General features: G+C 47.0%; 1 protein-coding gene across 1 annotated transcript; it reads left to right on the forward strand.

Annotated features, from left to right (window-relative positions):
- The first annotated feature begins 751 nt into the window (after positions 1–751).
- On the forward strand, positions 752–17,622 carry LOC119394966 (uncharacterized). Its single transcript, XM_049416035.1, has 5 exons — positions 752–887; positions 1,724–1,825; positions 4,189–4,479; positions 16,990–17,213; positions 17,611–17,622. Exons 3-5 carry the CDS (start codon positions 4,245–4,247, stop codon positions 17,620–17,622), a joined length of 471 nt encoding a protein of 156 aa, XP_049271992.1. The 5' UTR covers positions 752–887; positions 1,724–1,825; positions 4,189–4,244.
- The last annotated feature ends 1,975 nt before the right edge of the window (positions 17,623–19,597 follow it).

Here is a 19,597-nt window from a genome sequence, read left to right on the forward strand (position 1 = left end):
TTATAAAAGGGACGCTCATAGCATCCATCCATCCATCCTTCGCTGAGCATTCGCGCCTAAAGCGCCCACAGTCCCGAGCAGCGTCTGTGCCTTGTGTTATGGCGCAACGCGCTGGCTCCCTTGTCGCGGCACATAGTCGAAGCGTGTGGACTTGTCGTCGTCCTTGCCTAAACCAAGACATGCAATAAAGTTAAATCTCTGCAAGCTAATAACCTCGTACTTTCCCAAAGCAAGCAAAAGGAGCTATCGCTCAACAAACTGGTATAACTAACCGCGTTCAGCCGCGGCAAATGTTTTTCGGAATAAAGGGTGAGGAGGAAGCTGCACACAAACGATGCAAGGAAAAGCATTTACCATTAAATTGACAGTTACTTAATATTTATTGAATTTATAAGCTTAGCCCTACATCAGACATGAATTGAAGTCGCCAGTATTTGAGTACGAGATTATCATTCTCCAACGAAATAATTGTAGTCAAGTCATCGAGTGTCCGGACGATAGCTTAGACTACGTGTACTTACTTTCAAATATCTTTTTCTAGTAGGCTTACCCCTATCTGTATAGAAGGCATGTATTAATAACCTTGTCCAGAGCATGGAAGCGCTCTAATTTTTGGTGTTTTAATGTTTGCGAAACAAGCTTCTTCTCGGTGCAGTCAACTCTGCTGAGTAGTACGCTATCATAGCCTGACAATGTTGCAGCCGCGACTCAAAGCGTGATTCGCTTTCTTTTTTTATTTACTGCAGCTTGAAAATGGACGACGAGTACGCGTCAGTGGTTGAAACTAGGAGCGTCCGTCAATCTTGGCCAGATCTATCTACGCGAGTACGACTCACAGCTGGACACTTCTGCGCTAACAGATCGCATCTTGAAGACCGAACGGAAGCGTAGGTGTTTTTCTTGCCAGCCATTTGCAGAGCGTTTCAGCAAAGTTGAGTGAAAAAGGCGAGCGATATACTGGGTACAAAATGTTTATCAACGCGATATCTCAGAAAGTGAACTGCCCGTGACTCGAAACGTCGAAAGATAGCCTAATACGCAGTAATTCGCCAACACTTGCATACCGAGAAGGACCTTACCGCAAGTCATGTATGAAATGATCTGTTATGAAGGTGTAGGAATGTATTAGTTACACTTTGTACAGCATTTGCGCAGGATGTTGTTATAGATACATATGCACGCTGTGTATACTTTTGTTTGTGCAGCCTCTTTTCTTACATTTTAATAATATAAGGGGCTTTACGTGTCGAAACCACGATATGGTTATGAGGTATGCGGTAGTGGAGAGCTCCGGAAATTTTGACCAACCGGGGTTCGCACAAACCACGGACCTCTAGCATATGGCCTCCATCGGAATGCGACCACCGAGGCTGGGATCGAACCCGCGTCCTTCGGGTCAGCAGCCGATCATCATAACCAATGTACCACCGCGGCGCTTGTCCTGTCTTTTAGCGCTGCTTTGCATGATCATGAACTGAAGCTGGTCATGCAAAGCTGGTCATGCATCCCGCCAATGTGTTAGAATTTTTTTAATGTGCTACTTTAGCGCACTCTTTCGCAGAACGTGTTAGATGGAATAGGGAAGAAATTTTAAAGCATTAGCGTGTGTCTAACATTTGAGTACATTGGCTAGTACAAGTGAATATTGTAGAACAGTGAATGCCGATAACTTCTGCGACAATCACACTGTACTGATATATTTCTTGTCCTCTTTGTATTTCAGTTCTAACTTTGATCCGCATCTTGGAAGCAACATCGAGCAATGCTTTTGTTTCCACGACCGTTGGTGAATTTGGCACGTTAACGGGAGCATTCGTTGACAAGGGTAAGTTTGTTATGTGCCCATCGTTTACCAACCCGCTTCGCAGTAACGTTTGGATGGGGTCAACCTGTGTGTTGCAAACAACCAGGGAATTTTTACCCGCTCAGAAAATACAGCAAACGAACTTCCGCAAACCTCACCTCAAATAATATTTATTTATTAAGAAAATTATCGGCAGCACTGTTCTGGGCAATACTTTGGGGACCACACAGTATCACGCGATGAACATACACAATATATGTGACCTCAACCAACTGCTGTAAATACATTGCGTTCGTTGTTGGTCTGCAGGAAAACTTAATGCGTAATAGTTCTCCTGAAGGCGTGAAACCGAATGTTTTTGATACATACGTCGATAGAAGTACGAAGGTGTCTGTAGATAAGTTAAGCATAAGTTCACATTTACTTTGTATGAATTGGATAGGCGAATGAACAGCGAGTGCGAATTTAGCGGTTGTTCCATGTCATGAGTGTATTTCTGCAACTTGGATCACACATCCTGAGTAAAAATCAACGTGTACCGTGTGAAACAGTACCACACAGGGCAATATTATACTATACTAAGAGGCTAACGTACGTTACGTAAGATGCCCCCTTCACTTCCGGAGAAACGTGCTTTAGATTTCGCTATTGGGCGCGAGGACATACCGTGGCGCCGCCATGCGGAGGCATCCCAGTGACGTGCAAGGTTGGATTGCTCCACTAGCCCTCTCCCGCTCAGCCCGCAGCCGCCTTCGCGTCTGCTTTTATTATTATTACTTGTTGTACCTCATTTTGAGGAAGGCAGTAAAATACTGCTGCAGCTTCGTCACTGAATGTACGAAATGCTAAATAACTGCTCAGAAAAAAATATTACGTCTTCATAATGCCTTAGACAGCATCCTGACTGCCGGCGCCGTCTGCTATGGCCACCGATATGGAAACCACGCTCATATGGAAACCACGCCGCGCACGCTGATTTTGTAAAAGGCAACGTTACGTCGAATGGGCTTTAGCGCGTGCTTGCGACTAAGAAACATTTTTGCTACAAGAAATGCGGGCAACCGTGCAACTTCATTCATTGCAAGTTTGCATATAAAAACGGGCCGCGGTTGACGCGACAAGCACGGGCAAATTTACATTCCTGTTTAGTACACATAGCCCTATGACGGACGACAACGGTTTCTCCGCTTTGTGGGAAGCAATCCAGTATGCTTAGAGGTTCGTGCAGCCGCAACCTTTCTCATATGATTGGAAGCAAACGCACGAGTGTCATATGTACGCGCGCGCCCTCATTCAGTGTTGTAGCTAGATAACATTCCACATGAGTTTGTCTGCGGCACGATTTTAATATATATATATATCTCTTGCTTCTCATTCGGCGAATTATCTAAGGTTCTCACACGGCGTACGGTGCATTTTCGAGCGCCACCGAGCCACATCAGGGATGAAAATTTTCGACGATTGACTCCGATTTCCAGCTTGCACAAAGGGGCCAATCGTGATCGAAAAATACGGTCCCGATCGGGCTCGATTGCGATAGCAAATGCACCGTGTGCCGGCCAGCCGTATTACTTGCGCACTTGAATGGCCATCCTGCAAGGTGTAGCTTACCGTGGTCTAAGTGGCAATTTTATGTTGCAGTGAAAATACCACCGTCCGGCATTTATAAAGCTTCATTGATAAGCAGTATAACACTTCGCGGCTACTGTTAGAAGGTGAATCAGTGTTTGAAGCTGGCCATGTTTTCGCCTGTAGCGTAAAACAACGTAGAGAAGAACAAGTGACACTGGCTATGGGCTCACTTTACAGAAATAATCTATAAGCAAAGAAACCCATGGGCTGAAGTCGAGAGTCTGATGGAAACCCGTGGGGGTCGGGAAAATACACGAGGACAATTAAAATGGACACGTGGACGGGGGGAGGAGGGGGGGCAAACTGTGGTGGAAGTTACATCGGCGAGACAGGTAACTTCCAGTAAAGACTCAAACAGCACATGTATGACGTAAGAAATGTTTCATCGAACGCGCTGGCAGAACACGTAGAAGCAACTGGCCACGAAATAGACCGGGATAAGGCAAAGATAACGGAAAGAGAAAAGAACTGAACTTCTCGGCTTTATCTTGAATCTCTGACAATCTAGACAACGACGCACACACTTAAGCGTCATGACGGCAACTTTCCACACATGTCCGCACATTGCCTACGTCATATTTTAAAACTTACATAATGGATGGATGGAAACAACTTTATTGTAAACTTACATAACCGAAAAGTCTTCAACGGGCACGCAACGTAACGCCCCGCAAGGATGCTTGCTTTTAACGTTTACGTAGTGCGGCAAACGTTGTTTCATAACTGTCTTAACACGTGCGACCGTGTTTCAGCCGAATGGCTGAGGCTCGTCGTGCAGTCCACAGGCGGCACTTACAACAGTGCCGACATGTTCGTGGTGTGGGGCAACTCGACGGAGGTTATCAGGCTTCTCGTGTCCAACGGGGACATCAGCGTCGACGACGCGCGGCTGATCCTGTCCTGGAACCTCCTTCGTCAGCTGCTGCCACTTTCCAGCGGAAGCCTGATGGTGAAAACGAACGACAATGACTTTCGCGATACCTGCTTCAAGACTGTGCTCGGCATCATGGAAGTGGCTGTCATGAGCAGCTACCTCCGCCGCTGTATGTATACCGTTTAAAGGCCAAGGCGTGTTGTTCAATCGATTGCTTGGCAATGACTTGCTAACGGTGCCAGAAAACACGCAGGATAATAAGGGGGGCCGCTGAGACGATGGCAAGACGTCCTGTGATCAGGATAACGGATAGGTGGGCAAGGTAGTTCGGGTGTGTGATAATGTTTAGGCAGTGATACAAGACGACGAGTGCGGAGCCTAAAGCCCCTTGATGTTGAAAGTAGCGGCGCTGTTTTATCCACTCCGCCACACCCTCGCCGCGCCGTCAACCTCCTCTTTTTTCACCCTCTCTTTCGAGGAGCCGGCGCATCCGCAACGCCGAGCGGTTGCGACGCGCGATACTTCCCGGTCAGGTGACCCTGACATCACAAAAAGCGCGCGCAAGCAAACTTCGTGCGCTTTTAGTTTCGCGCGCGCCATGAACCCTCCAGGCGTGAACCCTCAAGACGTGTGTGCGGGTGCATGCGTGTTTGTATGTGTGTATGCGTGCGCTTGAGTGTGTGTGTGCGTGCTCGCACGTGTTTGCGTGTGTGTGTGAGTGTATGTGTGCGCCTGCGTGTGGGTACGCTTGTGTATGTGTGCGCCGTCGTGCGCGTGCGTCTGTGTGTGCGTGCGCACACGTTTGTGGGTGTGCATGTATGCGCCTGCGTGCGTTTGTGCATGTCTGTATTGCCGCGTGTGTATGTGATTGTGCGCACGTATGTGTATGTGTGCGCTTGTGCGTGCGTGCGCTTGTGTATATTCGCGTGTGTGTATGTATGTGCGTGCGTGTCTATCGCTACTGTACCCGCGTGTGTATGTATGTGGGTGCGTGTATCGCGTATGTATGTATGTACGGGCGTGCGTGCGTGCCTGTATCGCGTGCCTATGTATGTATGTGCGTGCGTGTCTGTATCGCGTGTGCATATATATGCGTGCGTGTCTGTATCGCTTGCATATGCGTGCGTGTGTATGTGCGTACGTGTCTGTATTGTGTGTGTATGCACGCGCGCGTGTGTATGTATGTGCGTGTACATGTATGTGCGTGCGTGAGTATGTATGTGCGTGTCTGTATCACGTGTATGCGCGTGTGTATATGTGCGTGTGTGACGCGAATGCGCTGGCCCTCATCGCGGCGCTGCGCAGGAAAGAATTTCGGTATAGGGAACCCAAGCTCAAGTTTGCGGCGCGACGACAGCGCCACGAAGGCCGCGCCGCGGCTCTGTCGGAAAGCTCTGGAGCTTGGCGCGGCCGACTCAGCCCCTTTCACGGTAGCGGTACAGCACGTGTGCCCGCGTTCTTCTGTCGGTGCGTATATTTGGGGGGCCGTCAGCTCGGCACGTTGAACCGAGATGCTTGTTGTGCGAAGCTGCGCATTTCCGCGATGGCAGAAGCGATCCCACGGAAGTGGACGCGAGGTCGAAGTATTGCTCCGTCGTGCGCTGCCACAACAGTGCAGACAACACCAAGGCACGCGATTCACGTGTGAAACTGTACCGATTCCCGGGCGTGTCGCACGTGAAATAAAGGCGGCAAGCGTGGATAGCTGACAGCGCTGTCCCGCCTTCTATTTTGGCTGTCTGAGTTCATCGCTTTCGTTCGTTTCGACTACCTGAATCTGTAAGTAACGCGGCGCATGCACGCAGCGACTACAGCAATGATTACTCGCTGTCTTCTCGCATTGTGAATGTTTCAGTTGCGGTTGTAGGTGAAACCACTTTGTGCTTTGATTTCCCGTGTTCGTGAGACCTACCCGTCGTCGTTGAACGTTCACACTCACGTTATACCGTTAGCGTTGCGCGGTTGGTTGAATTCAACTGAACTCGGCACATTGTCAGAAGTTCGGCGCCTGCAATTCACGCGTAGGGAAGGCTGCTTTATCACGCCGGAACGGACGTCTGTGCATTTTCAGCAAGCTTTGACATCGTTCTGCAGCTTTGCTTTGTTTTTGTCACTTTATTAGGATGATATATATTTAAGCCGCTAAATATAACTGGTACTTAATACATGCTTTACAATTGCAACCTTGAAGTAACCACCTTCTGACTGTGCGATTTTCTAGCCGCGTTCGCGCAGCAGGTTTTACACGCCTGTTAAGTCGATATCATAAAAAGAGACTGCAAGCATGACGCGAGAGTCGAAAAAACGAGGCGAGCAGTTCATCTTGCTTCACAGTGGTTAAAGCTCAGCTAGCTGCCTCGCGTCTTAATCGGCGGGTGATTCTCCAGCGGCACGGAGGACTTGACTCTAAACCTTCTCAGGAAACAGTGCCATGGCCGTATAACTTCTTTTTTTGGCACGCCGCAAACGTTTGTTCACAAAAGTACACGGCTGCTACTGTAAGCGTGCCATATCAAAACAACAATCATATGATTTGTAGTCCACACCGCAGAACATCGATAGCGTGTACGGCTTCATTTCGGAGTGTATGCGGACCATTATTCATCTTTAACATGACAGAATGAGACTTACCTGGAGGTATAGTCGTACACGGTGTAATCGCGACTTGGGAAATGCATTTCGCTTTGAGTCCGGCGTCGTTGTCGTCAATCGACTGCTCTTCACCGTTAACGTGATTGACGAGCCTTTCTCCTTTTATCAAGTTCGCTTTTCGGAAGTGCTTGTCCAGCTGTGAGATCTTTTTGAACCCGCGCTGCAGGCGGTACATTTTGAGGCGCCGCGAGAGCTCTGCACGTGCACAGAAGCGAGCGGCAACGCGGTGGAGAGAAGGGAAAACGCGCGCTGCTGACACCCCAGTTTCTATCTTTCTGCCAGAGATGGCGTTGCCTGTCAAGAGCAGCAGCGCCGCTTAGCGTTGCTTGGGAAGCCTATGTCGAGCCCGCATTTCAGAGGAGCCAACCGAGGCAAGCGCTGGACTGAACGTGCGCAGCGCTCTGCCATTTGAAGAAGAGACTAGAGGAGGAGAGTAGCTTATGCGCCGTGAGAGCAGGAAGCGAGAACGCAGGAGAAGCGCAAGCAGGTGCTGGTAGAGAAGTGGAGAGACTAACGTGCAGCTGTTGGAGAGGGGGAAGGAGGAGAGTCGCGCATGCGTAATGTGAGTGCGGATCACAACGCTGCGTGCGGATGACCACGCCGCCTTACATACTCCCGAGCAAGAGATACTTCGCGTCTAAAAGCGCGCGCGGAGGAGAGTGTCGCTACTTTCAAGATCAAGGGGCTTTAGTGCGGAGTACGTCGACAGGGCATCCGCTGTACTTACAAGAATTTTTATAGAATATAAGCTTTATATAACTCAAAACTAATTAGCACTCAACGAAAGGTCGGACATGTGTCGATTCTAAGTCAGGGTTGATAACAAAAATGTGGAAAAAAATGGGAGCGTGCTAGACAAGATGAATGGAAAACTAAAATAATCGGCAGATCCTACGCCTTGTGGGAAGCGGTTTCATGCGAAGCAGTCAGCGAGCAGTTCTATGCTGTATTTTTCGGCTTTTAGCCAAGCGAATTACCAGGTGGATCGACATGTTTTTGTTAAGTGTAGTAGCTACGTAACCATCGTGGCCCAGGCAAGTCGACAACACTGGCTCTTGAAGGGTAATTTATGGTCGGATGTAACGTCAGCACTCACGCTAGAGCACATACGTCAGTATTATCGACACGAAGTGCACATTACGGTGCGATGAAGTGCATATCAGACGTAACATTCGTTAGTGTATTCTTCCGGGGCCGAGCAAGGTTTCAGTATAGCTTGCTAGATCATAAGAATACAAATGTAATGTTTATTAGACTGCTATAAAAGCGGAGACAACACTGGAACCACAATTGACGTTATCCCGACATACACCTGTAGCAAAGGAGTACATATACAGTGCTTATTGCTTTGGTATAAAGTCAGATAGCCAGCACCACAACCACAACTGACGTTGCACCGACAGTGTGCCTGCATAGGGTGTTTTTCCAAAGCAGTTTCTAGACCTGGCGTGGTTCTGTGGTAGAATACCGGACTGCTACGCAGAATGCTTGAGTTCGATTCCTGCTGGGATCCTAGTTTTTATTCTTTACATTCGTCGGGTCGACGCTGCCGATGTTGGCTTTTCTTAATGCTCTCGCATTTAAATTACCAACGTCTGTTCTCGCCGCTCCTAGGTAGATATAAACTGTCAATCACCTGTGGCGCATACCCGTACACCGCGGCCCGTGGTAAACGGGTATGTGCCACACGTGTCTGGAGGAAAGGGTTTGACGACGTATGCGATAGGATTTTCACTTTATTCATGTCATGACCAGACAGTCATATTTGTCAAATCCTGTTACTCTCCCATTGCAAATTTTGGTCTCTATCAAGTTAAGGAGGCGATCACGAGAGCACGCAGACGTAGGCGGCTAGATAGATAGATAGATAGATAGATAGATAGATAGATAGAAACGCTCAAAGTGCCTCGGGTTCGCTAAGAAATGCTTCGGATTTAAAAATAGAACAACAGCAGGTGATGATATCTGAAGATTAAGCATGTAATAGTGTCAGTAGATTGCGATTTATGGGATGTGTCTCCTTTCCCGCAATGGACGCTGAGCAGGCTGCACGTTTGGAACGCCCGTGAACGCGAGCGTCGCTGAAGAGCAGGCAAATCGCTGCTTCACACTTCCTATGTGTACAGCTTACACGTTGAGTGAAACCGCATGCATTTTTTTCTTTCTTCATTGAAGAAGATTTATGTGTAGGTCTAGTTCGTTTCAAGAAAAAAGTTTCTTTTTAGTACAGCGCACGCAACGTCCATATAGTTGCCTGACTTGTCTTTGTTTTCTACCACTGACCAAACATTATCATGTCTTGTGATCATGTGCCCTTGTGCATATCTTGATATCTTCATGTATGACCTTCGTTTTCTGCTGCGGTGTCTCGAAATTCAAAAATTGCAGCATACGCTATACATTAATCCAATAAACTTAGATACCGCCTCGACGTCTTGTTTAAATTGATTTGCCAAAAAAAAAAAGGCTGATTGCTGGTATGAAAATTCGTAAGCAACTTTTTTCTTATTTCGCGGCAAAATTCCAGTGCCCGAACGTCTGCATGGCGTCATCGATTTCGGCGGATTTAGAGGCGTGCGGCTCAGTCTGGCAGTGCAAAGATTATAGAAAGCTTTCTGGCGCTTTCTTTGCTTAACTACCATAAAACTTGGAATTGCTTATGTATAAACAATGAACGAGCCATCGATAGGTGCCGGTAAAATACAATGTCATGGCGAGGCCATGCCAGGATTTTTCAGCTGGCTTCTTTGCAAGCCTATTGATTTGGTTTGTTTCTTTTCTGGACTGTGAAACCACCAGCGACGATGAGACTATATTAAAGGGCCCCTAGATCACTCCGAGATCAAAGATGAAATAGTAGTTTATTTTTCGCCTTCACTACCCTTCCTACAGGCGCAATCTCCCCCTCGCCACTTCTTACTCCATAGAACACATGGACAATGTCAGTACTAAGCGTTGAGCCCATCGAAATTTCGCGCTTTTCGACTACACGCTGTTACCTCCGCTTGCGCATTCGAAAACGTACAAAACGAAGTGAAATCAGTTGATCGCGGACGACTGTCATGCGAGGCAAGGCAGACGGGGCGTGCGACTGCATGGCAAAGCATGGTAGGAGACAATTAACAACTGATATCCCTCATATATGGATCAATCGAGGCCTTATTTCCTCATGACGTCACGTGAACAGACTAATGGTGTCAGGAATTGCGCCGAAAAGACCGGAAACGCCCGGAGAGAATAAAGCGCTCGTTCTTTGTATTTTCAGAGAATGTTCAGGGTCCCTTTAACGATAAGATAAGCTCTCGCTGGAGCGTGTTCTGTGCGCAAGCTCGGAACGGATTGCCACCTTCTCAGAAATACGATGCTATGTGGCAGAGCTTGCGGACCGATCCATATTTTCCACTAGGATAGAGCAAAGGAAATGAACAAAACGTCAACCGGGGACACGTCTTATGTGTGAATTAGTTTGATGTTTAGAGCTCGAGGCTACTTACTTCGCCAGCGCTTGTATGGTATAAATATCGACACTACGCTGCGTGTGTAGCCGTAATGCGTTGCTGAAATGGCTGTGCGGTTTTCAGGGGGTGCGCCCTATTTAAAAACCAAGGTGCGACTAAACCGTCCACCAAATATCCTTCATAAACGATTGTGACCAGAGGCCTGGACCTCGATATCATTGTGCTTCGTGTGAGAATGTCTACTTTACCAACAGACCTTGTAATTTATCCTCATAAAGAACTGCTTGTTGAACAGTGAGGAAATCAATGAAAATCTTGAACATCTTGAAAACAGCGCAGAAACGACGCGGACAAGAGAAGGTAGAAGGACAAACCACAGCGATGAACTCGCAACTAAATTTTATGTCAAAATACAAGCACACCTATATACTGACAACCTGTCGCCCATGTGACCATTTCCCACACGACGTCATGACGTCCTTCTATATTCTCTTGTCCGTGTCGTTTTCACGCTGTTTAAAGATGTTTACGAACTATTACCAACTAGCTTGGTAGTCGATTCTTCTAATTGAAAATAATTGCTTGTGTTCCTATATCATGCGCATATAGAGAGAACACTGCTCGCAGTTTTTCTCGACAGTCGCCATTTTGGGACATGTTCTAATCTAGTCACAGGCGGCAGAGAACACGAACACTTCGCATCGAAGCGTGCGATTATACAGGTTGCAGAAACAGAAAACGGAAAAAGACATGATTGATCCCACCATCATAGGAATCGGTGTAACACGAAAGTGAACCGACTCCTCACAGGAGTAGAATGTTTATTGTACATTGATGTAGGAGAGGTTGTAGAATGTCTATTGGTGTACGGCAGCTACAACACCGTTGGACGCGGATGCACCCACGTTGACGCCTAGTGGCACTCTCCATCCCGATGACAAGCGCTCATAATCTTGACTTAACCCTTGTGGTAGCTGAAGTTGCTAACATATACCTGGACGCGAAAAGCGAATCACGTAACTGTGTCGTCACCGAATCGAATCACCATGGACGCCGCCATTCACATACCATAGAGTTTCCTACAATATTGCAGCGAAAACCTCCACAACGTTGAGACTGCCGAAACGCTCGCAGTCGGCGCTCGTTAGTGTCATGATGCATTACTCGTGGCCTCCGAGATTGGCTCCGACAACGCGCCATTGCTAGTGTTCCTCAGGCCGTTCCATCCGCACGGCGAGAGGGTAATAAGAGAAAACGGTGTGACAACGAGAACATCAATGATTGGATGCTTAGCTTGGGCTAAGGTCGCCATCCCGCGGCATGTTAAAGAGTTAACGGAAAGATCGTGCACGACTGGGCTAGAAACACGATAGAAAACGCGATGCACGTAGTGTCTCTCTTTTGTCTGGCTATGATATCTCACGGTTCGAGCGGGGAATGCAGCGTGACAGCCAGGCGAGCGCCGTAGCGCTATATTTTTAAATATCGATGAATGCTATGAGTGAGGCTTGGGCTAAAGCCACCACCTCGCGGTGTGTCAAGGCGTTGACAAATGGCGAATTCCACTGGTCGAGCCGGAGCAAGTTTTCTTGCTCCGCGTTCGAGAATCTGCGTTCCACTGGTCGATTCGGAGCAAGTTCGCGTTTTCCACTGGCAGATTCGGAGCAACCCGCTCCGCGACGGAGCGTTCCGAGTTGCTCCGTCTTGCAGAGGTGGATTTCGCCGGAACTCCGGCAACGCGGTGACGTCATTTCCGGTACAGTCGTGTTTAAAACGGGGTCTGATCACCCTGTGCACTTGTTTACATTCCTAAAATGGCGTTGTTTTACTCTGCTGGGCGAGCTTCTGGTTTGCTTCTAGCTCTGAGCGACAGCGAGAGAACGAGTTCTGACGGTCTAGCTATAGTGTTCTAGAATATTGGGTAGTGAGCCCACTCTCCGGGGAGAGGGTACGTTGCCGCGGCGCAAAAAATGTAAACGAGTTTTCGTTTTCCTGAGTGCCCGCGTGGCGGCGCTACCATCGTCAGCAATGGGAGCCTTCGCGCCTTCGCCCCGCTGCTGTAGGGCTGCTGCTGTGTTTCGTCGTCGCTGCAGGTTTTCGGCCGAGCATTGCTTCGTCAATACGTTTCATTTTTCAGTTCCTGTAGTTGTGAATAATGTAGATTGGTAGCAAGACTTGTTCACGGGCTGCTTTTCATGTGAACTCCATGCAGACAGCATTTTAGATGTGCTGACCATTGTGAAAGCAAGGCTTTGGCAAGAGGTTGGGTGCCCAAGCCATGCCTCAATGCTCTCTCAAAAAATAATCCAATTCTATGTTGTTACGCGACTTCATTTTTACATTAAGGGGCTAAACACAGACAGAGCAGGCAAACGCGAAAAAGCAAAGCACTTAAAGATAAGCCGCTGCTCTTAAATTTTTTTTTTCCTTGCTATACAAGATTTTTTAAATTTGATTATTGTTCCTGCGTTTAGATTTTACAAGTGCAGGTTAAACTTGAAGTATGAATCTTCTCTGAATATTCTTTTTCTGTTTCACTGACCCAAATACAAGAAAATGCCAGATTTGAAAAACAAGCAAGATAGTATGTTGCCACTCGCCATGCATACTATAGCAATAAACCCTTGAATAAGTGCCAACTCTGCTTAATTCAGTTGTGAATGGTGGCTTTGGTCCTTGGCGTACCATCAACAGTGCGATTAATAAGATCTACCAGAACGTCAGTAGATCTGTATAAAAATGCATGTGTTTGAATGGAAATGTGTCTATTATTTGTCATATTTTTAGTATTGATTCAGTGTCTTTACTTATTGTGTGAGCAATATGTGTTGAGTATTCATGTGCTTTTGTGAACTTTTTATATTTATGCTATGCTAAGTATGCTATTGAAAATATTTAGCGTCTCTTTGTGAGTATTTTTCTAAGCATCTATTGGGCTGTTTTTAGGAGACATGCTTTTTGCCGCACACGCTGATAAGTACAAAATGGGGCAAGGCCCTCTTCAAGCTATTTCAGCTTTTTTCCATCTGTTTCACTTTAAAAAAAAATGAAAGTGATTGATACGCATGGCTTTGTGGAGTAAGGTCATTGTGCTGCCAACACCAAATAACTTTTCACTTATTTCCGTGAACGATTGTTTGTCAACATTTTTCCACACCTTCATTACAAAGTCATTTTTTCTAAATACAGGAGTGCGGACAAATAGTTCTGTAGAAAAGAGTGCAAATGAAACCTTTTAGGCATATTATAGTGTCAGGAAGAATTGCTAACTGAATTTTGCACTCAACTGATAGCGGTGTTTGAATGCAATTTCTTACACAAATATAATTTCCAGCATGTCAGGGGTCTTCAAGAAGCAAAATCTGATTGCGTGGTCTACCCTTACTTTCGGTCTTTTATTTCTTGGGCATGATTAGGATAGGTCTTTCTTGCTGTGCACTCCCACACATTTTCTTGCACTTTTCAGGAGAATATATCAACTGAGAGCGTGTGGTGCTTAAGTTTGCAGTAATATGTGTTTTATTTAGTGAGAGTATGACCTCACTAAAGAGACTACCGAGTACAAACGCTAGCATGAAAATAGTAGTCTCTTTTATCTAAAGGGCAATCGATGTCAGTGCACGTTAAAGAACCCCAGGTGGTCGAAATTTCCGCAGTCCCTCCACTACGGCGTGCTTCATAATCAGAAAGTGGTTCTGGCACGTAAAACCCCATAAATTAATTAATTATCTAAACGCAATAAAACTGCGAGATCTTTTTTTAAAGCGAGAGCTCGCTACCGCAATACAAAACTGGCGGTTTACAGCATATATTGCATCCGGCGCCGCTGATGACGCGCTCATGTTTAGCGATACTTCATGCGCCAGAACGACGGCCAAAGCAGAATATGCTCACGCAAAAGAAAAACAGCAACGAAAATGGCTATGTACAGGGTTGCACAAGAGTAGTTTGTGCTTGAAGCGCTGGCAAACTAACCTTCGTGCTGAGGGGCAGCAACGCGTCGCTTACATTGCAGGTGGCGGTGGCGCCATCTGCCAGGTGAGACATAAAGTGCGTCAGTGCACGGCCTCCAGTCAGCCCACTACCCCTTTCTAGAACACTTTAGTCTAGCACCAGCGATGACGACGAACCGTACGTGCTCTACGAAATTATGTTCAAAGAAACGTTCCCTGACCCGCTGTGCGCACGCCCGAAGATCATCGGCTACATCGAAGATATTTCCATGTGCTCGTCCATATTTGTCAGCGCAACACAAGAAAATGGCACGCCTGCTTTTCGCCACTGCGAGGTCGAAATGCGCGCTTTGCAGCGGCGACCCATGGAAACGCACAGAGCGGAAGCAGAAATAGTTCCCGGAGCCAATTTACGTGACGTATGCATAAACAACTTCCGGAGTGACCTCACGCGGAGCATTCACGTGTTCCACTGGCAGATTTGGCTTGGTACAATACGAGTGCTCGCTCCAGGATTTCGGCGGCCGCTCCGGATCTCCCAGTGGAATTCGCCAAAAGTTACACTTCGTTTAGGAACGCGCCGAATGGGACGGTCTTAGCAACGGTGCAAAGGCGCATTGCCGGAGCTAATCGCGCAGACCATGTACTGCTTCACTCTACCGCTCGCATATGGTGATGTGAGAGATAAAAGGCGCGTTCGTGAAGCCTAGCTCTAGATGTGTGACCGTGGCGTAGTGGATAGAGCGCCCGTCAGCTATTGTTGTGAACCGAGAGGTCGTGGGTTCGACTCCCGTTCAGGGGACTTCATTCTTCCCGTTTTTTTCTTTGCCATCTGATCGTGTGCATTTTGCTGACGTATTTCCGTGACGAAAATACGTCATGAAAGTCTTGGAGGACCCCGGCATAAAACACTTTCGTGTTAAAAAAATGCCTGTCACTAATAGTTGACCACATCAGCAAGGGTCGAGATGAGTTACCCAGCCTGTTGAGTTTGCTGATGCAGCGGGTTTTGAGGGTGAGTGCTTTCTAAATCCACAGTGGCCAGTGTTGGGACAACATAGCTTTAGAAAAGCGGTATGAACGATGTTTTCAAGAACAGTAGTCTTTAACCGCTGTTTGTATTAATAAAAACCAAGCAGCACCGTAGCCTAAGTAAAAATAATCAAAAAATGAAAATTTCATTTCTTGATTCCTTAAGCCTTACGAATATTGCAGTTTCCTTCATCTGCATGAACCAACCAGTCCAGACGAGTCATGTTTTGCGCGATGTCTTGCTGAAGAAAATAGAGAAAGGTCATTTCTTGCATACGGATATATTCGAGCGGACAGTAATGATTACTAATTGTAAACATATATCCCAGTAATAGCTTCTAGACGTACTGCTGGTGCGCGGTCACTATGACGTTTGACGAATTACACCGGCCTCTGCCGAGCGGAGTGGTTAAATAGTTTTCGGTAGTAGCGTGCTTTTAGAGATTGCTGAACAATACTTTCCGCCTTTTCGTAACTACCCAGGGCGCCTCAGCGCCACGTTATGGCGGCTTGTGCTTCACAACATTTAGAACATCCAGATAGCTGACTAATTCAAAAGCGCTACATCTAGTTCTACCGTCGACGGCAGTTCGGACAGATAGTCGTTTGTAAAATCAAATTGATGTACATGCCCGTGCACCTTTTCAACGAATGTTACTTGGGTGCCGCCATAATCCCCTCTGGGCTGTTGTAAATATGCGTGACCCCCGCGTCTTCCTGTGAAATGCACTCTCGAGGTAGCGACGTTGGCGTGTGTCAGCCTTTGAACTTCCGTGCAACAGTCCAGAAAGGAGGAGACTCCTCTCTCTGTTGAAAAGGTCTACAGTTGTGTGCAACATTAGCGTTCTGCGGCATTTCCTCCTCAAAGGCGGATGCGCACAAGCTTGCACGAATGGGGGCGCCTGCCAGAGTAACGTCATGAGCCGCACGGCTGGTGACCTCGCCTTCGAAGAACATTGCTGAGCGCATGAGCGGGATTATTTCCTTAGTCGCAGCGGAAGCGATTGGCTGCTGCGCTTCGGTGATTCCGGACTTAAAGGGACACTAAAGAGCAAAACGATTTTTCTCATATTAGTGAAGTACTCTTTCACGATACCAAAAACACCACGCTTGCTGCGAGAAGACGCTTAGTAAGCGAGAAAACGCGCAAAAATAAAATGTGGATGCGAAGCCATTCCGCACCATTCGCCATGATGTCACGTGTTTTGACGGCGCCTACTAGGGACTACGTAGTTCCTAATCGGTAAAGATGAAGTACATTGTCCTCTGAGGGGGCCATAGACCTAGCATACCAAGTTTGGGGTAATTTTGTTGAGCCATTGGCGTAAAAATACGATAAATACACTTTGAAATCCGTGACGTCATGCGGGGAGATTTTGGCGCGAAATTTAAAAATGAAACCTTGAACTTTATTTTCTCCTGTATTAACAAACCTATGATGGCGAAATTAACGACATTAGAGTTCTCAGAGCACAATTTATCGATCTAAACTGGTTCATTGTTTTCGTCAGTGTCCCTTTAAGTTGTATCCGTCTATATATGGTCAACTGCTACTCGTTTGCCGCGGCTTTCTCACTCTCGCAGTGGTCCCACCAGCAGTACTCTCGTCGGCAACTGCAATGGCTGTGAACCTTATGGAAGTCCTGCGGAATAAGCTCCTCAGTGCACGCTGGATGGAGGGCTGGATGCAAGACAACGGCACCAACAAGGCCTCGAAAATGGGGCTCGTCGTAGGTTATCCCAAGGATGCCGACACAATAGCTCAAATGGAAGCATTCTACGGTGAGCGATGTTCCGACACCATTACAGTGTGTGTGTGCGTGTGGGGGATGGGGAGGGGGTGAAATAACTGGTTTACCGAACCAACGCAGCATTCAACCCAGCCTTCATTAGCGCTTAGAAACGTACCTATATTAAATTATATCTCCGCGTAAAATCTATGCACAAGCTTTTGGAACAAATAAAACGCCGCTCAGGTGTGACCCTGATGGCGCATATGCGCAGCTTTCTTGTAAGTGTAACCATTAAAAATCATAGAGAACAAACTTTTTTTTTGACTGGCACAGATCTTTTTTTCTTTCTTTTTCTTTTTTTACTGAGAATACCTAGGCATAGATATTCTTGTACACATTCTAATTGTTGGTTTCCAGTCATGAACTCATTCTCTTTCACAAGGCTATCGGGTGTTATCTTTGTCTTCTGCAGGTTAACTTCTGACCCTAGTTTCTTATTTTCTCGGTTTAAGTCCTCAATCATTTTTTTGCAATTCGTCGCCTCTATTGTCTACTTCTGACCAATGCTTGAGCACTGCTTGACCTTTACTTATCCGCTAAGAATTAGTTCGATACCTTACACCTTTGGGAGGTTCGGTGTTCAATCCCTGTATATTTCAGAGGTTGAGGGTTCTATACCCTACAAGCTTGGGACGTTCAGTTTTCGAGTGCTTGTGCATCTCAGGAGTCGAGGGTTCAACACCATACATGCCTGAAAGATTCGCTTTTCGAGTGTTAATATACAAAAGAGGTTCAGGATTGATGCCCTATGCAGTTGGCAGGTCGTGGGTTCTAGTCGTTATATGCATTGTGCACACTTGCTTATCTCCGTTGTCTCTGACACCCTATATGCCAGGAAGGGTCGGAGTTCGACTCCCTGTCTACCTGTAAGGTCAAAAGTTCGATACCATACATGCCCAGAAAGTGCAGCGTTAGAGTCGGTGCTTGAAGTCCTTTGTGTTCCTATTGGAAAGGCGTTACGTCTTATGAAAGCAGAGAACGATGCATCTAGAAGGACGCCGAAAAGTGCGTTTAGAAAAAAAATCTACTATGGTAGAGCGGTAAGCCACCTCTGCAAAAAAAAAATGAAACAACGAAATTCGCCAGGAAAATATGGTACTGGCTCTAAGCAGCGGCTCGGCAATGCCGGAGGAGCGAGAGCTTGATTTGCGCGAAAGCATCAAACGACTAATTGAGGAAAAAGCTGGCGTATGTGGCAGCGAAACGGCACTAAAATTCCCACTGGCTGTGTCGCCATGTCACGTGCACACCATAATAGAGCAGAACGGGGGCAACGAAGAACTTGATGCCGCGCTGAGTAGAGATTCTTGGTCGGAAATGAAGAAACAAGTCCCGCGGTCTCTTATGCCATTGCCTAAGACGACTGGAACGTGAAAGCCACCTTCATTTTCTTCTTGAGGCATCTAAAGATTTCGCCTGAATAGAGAAAGAGTGAACTGTCTCTCACTCAAGGACACCACAACCGCGCCACTTAGGGGAATAGGGATAGGATAGAAGAACGACTTTCCATTGCTCGCTGCGTCGTCCTCAATCTAAGCTGAACTCTCTTTGTAAGTCTCCAGGTTTCTGCTCCGTAGGCAAGTACCGGTAAGATGCAGTTGTTATGTACTTTCCTCTAGAGGGTAGTGTTAAACTAGTATTCATGATTTGAGAGGGCCTGCCGAATGTGCTCGATCCCATTCTTATTCTTCTAGTTACGACGGTCTCTTGGTTCTGCTCCGCGGTACCTACCTGTTCTAAGTAGACGTATTCTTTTACCACTTCACATGCCTCGGTACCCATTGCAAAGCTCTGTTCTCTTCCGAGACTGTTGCACATTATTTTAGTTTTCTGCGTATTAATTTTCAGACCTATCGCTCTGCTTTCGTTGTCCATTTCAGTAATCATGAGTTGCAAGTTGTCCCCTGAGTTACTCATCACTGCAATTTCATCAGCGAATCGCAGGTTACTAAGGTACTCTCCATCCTTAAGGGACAAGAAGAGAGCAGAGTGGGTCAGGGAACAAACGGATGTTAAGGACATCTTAATCAAAATCAACAAGAAATGGGCATGGGCATGTGCCTCGTAGGCACGATAAGGCTGGGCATTAAGATTACAGATTGGATTCCAAAAGAAGGCAAACGCATGGAAGGGGGGAGACAGAAAGTTAGGTGGGCAGATGAGATTAAGAAGTTCGCGAGTATAACGTGGTTCCAGCAAGCACAGGACCGGGTTGATTGGCGGAACACGGGAGAGGCCTTTGGCCTGCAGGCGCAGCCAGGCAGATGATGACGATGATGTTGAGAGAGAACGATAGGAAGCAAAGGCGACCTGCGAAATTGTGAGAGTTGCACTGGCGCACCTGGAGTTGTTGAGAGGCGATGGCGTCGCCACTACGCCCCGTTACATTCATTCTCGTA

The sequence above is a fragment of the Rhipicephalus sanguineus genome, chromosome 5 (assembly GCF_013339695.2).
Source record: "Rhipicephalus sanguineus isolate Rsan-2018 chromosome 5, BIME_Rsan_1.4, whole genome shotgun sequence".
Taxonomy (NCBI): Eukaryota; Metazoa; Arthropoda; class Arachnida; order Ixodida; family Ixodidae; genus Rhipicephalus; species Rhipicephalus sanguineus.